Source organism: Anopheles cruzii, chromosome 3 (assembly GCF_943734635.1).
Source record: "Anopheles cruzii chromosome 3, idAnoCruzAS_RS32_06, whole genome shotgun sequence".
NCBI lineage: Eukaryota > Metazoa > Arthropoda > Insecta > Diptera > Culicidae > Anopheles > Anopheles cruzii.
The window spans coordinates 36984240-36990860 of NC_069145.1; the positions used below are offsets into that span (position 1 = coordinate 36984240).

General features: G+C 46.5%; 1 protein-coding gene across 2 annotated transcripts; it reads right to left on the reverse strand.

The window, feature by feature from the left end:
- Positions 1-5725, reverse strand: LOC128273672 (protein doublesex-like). Of its 2 annotated transcripts, XM_053011696.1 has the most exons (7): positions 5573-5725; positions 3204-3249; positions 2574-3008; positions 2366-2495; positions 1133-1267; positions 855-1044; positions 1-65 (listed from the first exon to the last, which is right to left on the reverse strand). In XM_053011696.1, exons 2-6 carry the CDS (start codon positions 3228-3230, stop codon positions 893-895), a joined length of 879 nt encoding a protein of 292 aa, XP_052867656.1. In that variant the 5' UTR covers positions 3231-3249; positions 5573-5725; the 3' UTR covers positions 1-65; positions 855-892. The 2 variants fall into 2 exon arrangements, with proteins under 2 accessions (XP_052867656.1, XP_052867655.1); XM_053011695.1 differs by having other exon boundaries at positions 2366-3008.
- Between the last annotated feature and the right edge of the window lie 896 nt (positions 5726-6621).

Below are 6621 nucleotides of genomic sequence, written 5' to 3' on the forward strand. Positions count from 1 at the left end.
CCTGATGTTGTACACTGTGTGCGTTGCTTTATTCAATTTACGGTATTTTGATGACATCTTCATTGCTAAAATAAGACAAAAGTTGGTGTAAAAATGTGGAAGAAATAATTGTTGCGAATTAAAAAAGGTCCTCTGAAACTAACAAACATTTCGTTCCCGCCCAGCTCGCCCGGTGTACTACTGCTTCCTAGCCAGCGCATTTCCTACAAGTTCCATTTGCAGCGTGGCCAGGGTCTCATCGAGTCGCCTCTGGGGCTACGCTCTTTTCCAAATGCGTACTTTCTATAAGCCTAGTTTCATATCCTTAATCGGTGTCCTGTTTCCTAGCGTAGGTCTGTCATCTGTCCGGGTCGGAGAGTCGTTGTTGTTGTTTTTGTTATTATAGAGACTTTGAGCGCAGGGATTCATTCAGCTGTGGGGTCTGAGAGTCTTTTTGTGCTTTTTATAACGTTTTGTTTTCTACGTGCTGGGTTGTTGGTTGCGCGCCAATCTCTAGTCACGCTAAAGGGACGTCGTGTCGATAATATTTAAGGTCCCTACAAATCTTAGGACCCTTATGGTGGCTAGTGAGCCTTAGATATTCGGAAATTTCGGCCACCAGGTCCTGCGAGTGTTCCCGAGGTCGGATGCCAATGCTGAGTCATAGAAAAAGGGTTTTACCTTGGTTCCAGAATAAGGGTTCTAAAGAGAACGAAAAACCGATTTAGTAAGCGATTATGATAACTGATGAAAATTTTCGGGGAGCAACCTCGTAACGACCACATGCCCGTTTCGGGCATAGTGATCTATCGTTTGTTTGAAGTAGGAAAGTTTTAATTATCCCCGGTTCGAATTTAATTTTCTCGATCTCATACCTTGCAGCGGTGCGCGAAGAATGTACTCCATCATTCGATTAAGCATCGTTAGGGTACCGAGAACGCCTTCTGTTCTGTCCGTAAGCCGTTCTGGCTGTCGCGGCCGGTAGGACTGGATCGATGCGCAACTCCACGCCATCAAACATGTTCAAATTGTGCAATCGTGAATATTCGTTGACCGCGAACTGACCTATGTTGGGGAAAAGGCATGAATGACCCCTCACAACCAATGTTCTACATCTGGCTGCCGCCGTGCCACACCGTCATCGCCAGCTTACCTTCGTCGATCTGCTGGTGCGCCTTTCGTACATCGCCGTCCGCGTTTTTCACTATGACGTACATAAGGGGCATCATCTCCCAGGGGTAACTAAGTTTCTCCAGCAGCCACTGGGCTCGCTTAACCAGCTCGTCTTCTGTAACGGGAAGTCGCACAACGGAATGAAAGGTTACTCGTATCGCTTGACACTCTTCTTCAGGGAAATCGGTTGATACTTCAAATAATGTTATATTTAATTCATTGGTTATTAATAATGCTCGTTCGATAGAGGCTCGTCCATGGCTTAGATGAAACACATTTCAACCATGGATCTTTCACCAACTTATTGTTGTAAGCTGTTGTCAAAGTTTTATTATGAATTGCTATTAATATATTTAATTTTGAAAGAATTATTTACGACCAGGCTATCATCTTTTATTATTTTTAGCGGAATACGAAAGAGACTATTATATAAATTGGATTAGCATTCCGGAGATTTGGATACCAACTTATTTTCCGAGCTACCGGATTTCCAGTAACCAAGAAGTGGACAAAACTAAGCCAAGCCAAAGAAAAGCTTACGTGAGTATGCTGAAAAGTAATGCACAAACTCAAAACACACCCGAAGACGAACCAAAATAGATAACCAGATTGAGTACAAAACAAATTAAAGTACAAAACTTAGTCATCAAAATCATCTTCTTCCTTTTTTCGCACCAAAAACGCGATAGCTGCCTTTATCTCATTGTCCAAGCCAAAATGATTACCTCTCTGAAGGTCTGTTTTGAGTAGAGGAAAAAAATCACCAGGCGCAAGTTCTGGTGAACATGGAGGGTCAGGGTCGACGGTTATGTCAAATCCAATCGATCGTCTGATCGAAGTGATCGGAAGTTCGCTGCGCGTTTTGTCACCAATGAATGCTTTTCCAGGTTGGCAGTCACGAAATTTTACAGTATGCCTATCAACAGAAGGGAAGAAGTTATTTTAGCAGTTAAAATTCTCGTTGTTGACTTCACGTTTACATTGCACCAGAATACGACTCCAAACTTCCACTACTCAAAACAAACTTAGTGGAAGCAAACTATCAAACTTCGCAGGCGTTTAGAGTAGAAATAGTACTTCCACATGCCACCAATCGCCCTGCTGAAGCTTATTTAGTTCGTCTACGATAAGCATGTGTGCATTACATATCAGCATGCCCATGCCCATCAGTGCAACAAAATACTTCGGCTCAGGCGTTTGTGAGGAGACTTACCTTCGAGTTGCTGCGTCTCGGCCGGATGGTGCGAGATGCCCGGGGACCCCATGCTGGACCCCACCATGCTGGATGTTTCCGGTGAGGATGCCATCGATCCGGTGGAAGAGTCGCAATCGAACGATCTCGGCTGAGAATTATGAACCATAATATGCTTTAGCTTTTTCAGTTCAGACACCTTGGCTACTATGTAACAGAGAATACTAACTACCGGCTCGGGTGGCACCTCGCCCTCGTTGAGAAACCGTTCGTCCTGGGTTTGGGCGCGGCGCAGGGCACACTGCATGGCCATAACTCGTTGCCGCTCGGCCGTCAGGGAGCACTTTTCGCAGTTGCAGTGGCGGTACTTGCAGTACCGTTTGTGGGCCTTCAGCCCAATCTGGAGCCCGTGGTTGCGGCACCGGGCACAGTTCGGCGGCGTCCGATGGTTCAGCGAGTTGGACGAGCTGTTGTGGTCCTCGCACGAATCGTCCCCCGAGTCGGACATGGTCGGGAAGCGGTGGTCTGACGCGGGTGTCGAGCACTTCACTGTCCACTGAAGATCACTGTCTCTGTGTTCTTCACTGCTTCTCGCCTGCTTCTGTCTTGAGGCTCTCCTTTCTACTCCACTCCACTCCACTATGATAACACTAAGCGAGGTTGCCTGCCAAAACAATTACACGCACAGCTCCCGTAAATGATTGAACATCAATGGTGATAATTCTTTTGATAATGATAATGATGAAATGATGAAATTGGTGCTATGGTTTGATCGGGTCTATTGGTCAGTCGCCGGATGAAGGTCTCCGCCCAACGATCACGTAAATTTGTTGGTTCATTTACTTAACACGCGCTTTACCTTTATCCACACATATACAAAGGGCATTGCTACCGGGGAATTTGTTCTTCGAAACAGATAGGGTAGAAAAGAAAAGCGAATGAAAATGGACCCGTTAAAAAGCGAGGAAGACGCCACGGCACTGAAATGTCTCTTGTTTGGTGGTATGTTCTTCTACAGCTGCCTGCAATTTTCCCTTCGTTTTGCACCGTGCCTATTAGCTGGAAGCCAGTGCACACCATGCCTTGAAGCCCTACATCTACGTCCTTTTGGCACCCCTTAGCCATTTGTCGTTATGAACGTAACGGTATGGCTTCGATGGCGGTTGCCTGACACAGACAAAATAACGGTCGAAGTGTTGAAAGCTATCCGCTCGTTTGGACTGTTAAAGAAGCTGTGGCTAAAGGCCCAACCAGTGCCAGAGAACGTGCAACAGATTCTGATGGAGTCCGGTGAGGCCACACAGAAAAAGTCACTCAGAAACATCGATGAAATCGTGTAAAAAGTATTTCTGGGTGTTTTAGGTTTCATTTAGGTGTCTTGAAAATGTTATTCTTAAATATTGAGAACAATTTTAATTCGCAAGGTCCCCAGGTAAAATTATTGACTGTATTGTTTGGATAAAGTGAGCTAATTCTGTTAAATTACATGGGGTCTTCTAAGCTCCATCAAGGCGTATTAATGCACACATATTCGTAATGGTTGGCTGATTTCGACATCGTGGTGGATAGTCTTAAACCTTAATATCATCATCCTCGAGGTATTCAGTGACTACTTGTACCGTTCAGATTGGTGCACTCTCCTGACTTTTTTCTTCATGAATGATTTTTTCTATGATCATGGTTTGATCATGATTATAGATCATGCCATGTCCCCGTTGATAGAGCAGTCGTTGTCGCGTTCCACTAAGATATAAAAATATCGTCTACGTTGGATAACATACACAGAAGAAACTTCTTTCGCTTCTGATTGAAGTTTTAGTTGAATATTTTTGGTAATCTACGAACAAAACGAACGAAATAGATGTTTAAAAATCGAAAACGCCCTTCCGTGTCGCTCAAATTAACGTATGGCCCCATCAGCTGCACCGAGATTAAATCAAAATGTTATTTTATCTTCATAATTATGTTCGTAGAACCTTAAACCAACATTAGGCATCTTATAAGAACGAATCCAAAAGTAAATGTACTAAGAATAATAATTGACATATTATTCAGAAGCAGTCGGTTACGCTCATGGGTCATGGGTTGGGGTTAAAGCAGCAGGGGTCATGGGTCAAAGCAATAGAGATTAACATTGTCTCTGGTGCAGGTCAAGACCACTCGGCGGTTGTAACCGGAAAAGAAGAAGATTTAAACGTTCAGTAGCGATACTTTTCTCGAACAGTTTTCAGTTTGCCGGACATGGGGCTTAATTGGGGCTCCGCATAGAGCGTAAAAAAAGGTTTTGGTGCTCAAAAACCGATTTTAGACGACCTGGAGACTATCAAAAATTAAAAGTAGAGCTTGCATTTGCGATTAGTTTGGGCCTCATGAGCCGCCAAAGAAGGATTGCGATCCCTCGAATGGCGTTCTCCATGCGGCTATAAATAAATACAACGATCAGCTGTTTACGCGCTTTTTATAGCAATGTAACCTTTGGATACCAAACGGCCTGCAGTGATTCATCGGTTTCGTCGAACTGGCGAACGCCATTTCACGTAATCGATAGAGTATATTAAGTTTAACTTTGTTATGTTCTGCTTGACATCTACAGATCAAGTCTACGTGCTTCAATACACCGTTTTCTCTGTGTATCTGACTGTCGACCCTCCATCCGAACCCCCTGCCGCCAGGATGCGAACCAAGGAGAAAGAAGGAGCCGAGTAGCAGTAGGCCTGCCAAGAAAGAACTGGTCAAGAATGTAAATGAGCCGGCTCGAGGACGAAAACACTGGAACAACACAGGCCCGCGAAGAAACAAGGAGGACGGAGGCAAAAGGAGAGAGCGATAGGAGAGCAAAAATCAAGGGATTTTGGAATCCGGGGGAATATTCTTCGGAAAATATCCGGAAACATATTCTTATGTTAACACCGATCCCAAGGAAATTAAGACACACTTGGTAACACCATAGGAATATTTTCGTGTTACGCGCGTAACGACTCTAGTAACACGCGTTATTTTCCCCCCAATTTTCTAACTCCACTACTAACTAGCGCCACCTAGCGGCCTAAATGCACTGTAACGCTTCTCATACCCCAATGTGGGGCATGCGTCTAATTTTTTGTAAATGGTATTGCCACACCGATGCAGAAGTGTTAGTGATGACGGAAGGACCTGTTTACATCCCGACGTAGCTCTTGAAGTTTTTCAAAGAATCGGAAACCCACGCCAACAATCTATGGGCTGTACCTCCAACTCCACACACGCAACACAAAGGATCGATACCGACCAGGGAACAAGACGGGCAGTTGGAGAGCACAAACAGTCCCACAAACAGTCCCACAAACAGCTCCCCGAGAGCAACAGCACAGAGCGGCGACCGATCGCGATTCGAACGTGACGGCGGACAGAACGGAACTGCTGTTACAACCACGCCATACGCGCTGCTCGATACTAATCGCACCAACACCAACACACGAGAGGACTGGTTTGGCACGCGCAAAACGCAAAACAAACGCACAAACAACTCGCGTGCTCTATGTACACGCCGTCTGGTGGTGTTGGAGTCATTCGCACACAGTCTCACGTCGCGGCCTGATGGTGTGTGCGGTGCAACGGAGCACGTGTGCAGCATTCGGTGCAGTCAATACCAATACCAGCAGCAACCCAACTGGTTGCGACGAAGAAACGGAGCTTCAGAGACATTCAAGGGGCGGTGTGCAAGGGCATGCGAGGCATTATTTGCATTCCCCAGCCCGCACTCGACACAACCGCACATTCCGGTGCAGCAGCGCAATTCCCGATCGGCGATGAGTGCCGCTGGACATTCGAAAGCAACCCCTTTCAACCCCTTCCAACCCCCTTGGCGCGCAAATATGTTGCGCGGCGCTCCCCAAAAACATATGTTTTGTTGTTTTGATACCCGAAAAATTGGCGACGCTTCTGTCCACCACTACGAATGCACGGCCTGCGAATCCTCGCAATACGCAAATGAACGCGCAAAACGGGGGGATCCACGAGGCACTCACGGGGCACTCAATGGGGCCGTCGCGTCGTCGCTGTCATGACAACGACTTCGCCGCTGAGTGCCATTCGGGCGATCTTTGCGCGAATCGACTGCAAACTTTTGCGGCAGCTTGTCCACGGGATGCAACAGGAGGGGAGCATGGCCCCGCACCACCCACAGACCACCCTCTAGCGCCTTGTTGGTGAACGGGCAACATTGTTGCATTAATTATAGGAGCGGCGGTAGCTCAAACGCCTCCCGATGCCCGCCGGTGTGTGCGTGTGTGCCGCGC

Coding starts and splice junctions, on each gene's coding strand:
- LOC128273672 (XM_053011695.1), bottom strand. CDS start 3,230: ATGCCCTTTGTATATGTGTGGATAAAG. Junction 3,009..3,203: donor TTGTATATGTGTGGATAAAG/GTAAAGCGCGTG, acceptor TTGTTTTGGCAG/GCAACCTCGCTTAGTGTTAT. Junction 1,268..2,365: donor CGAGACGCAGCAACTCGAAG/GTAAGTCTCCTC, acceptor TTCCCGTTACAG/AAGACGAGCTGGTTAAGCGA.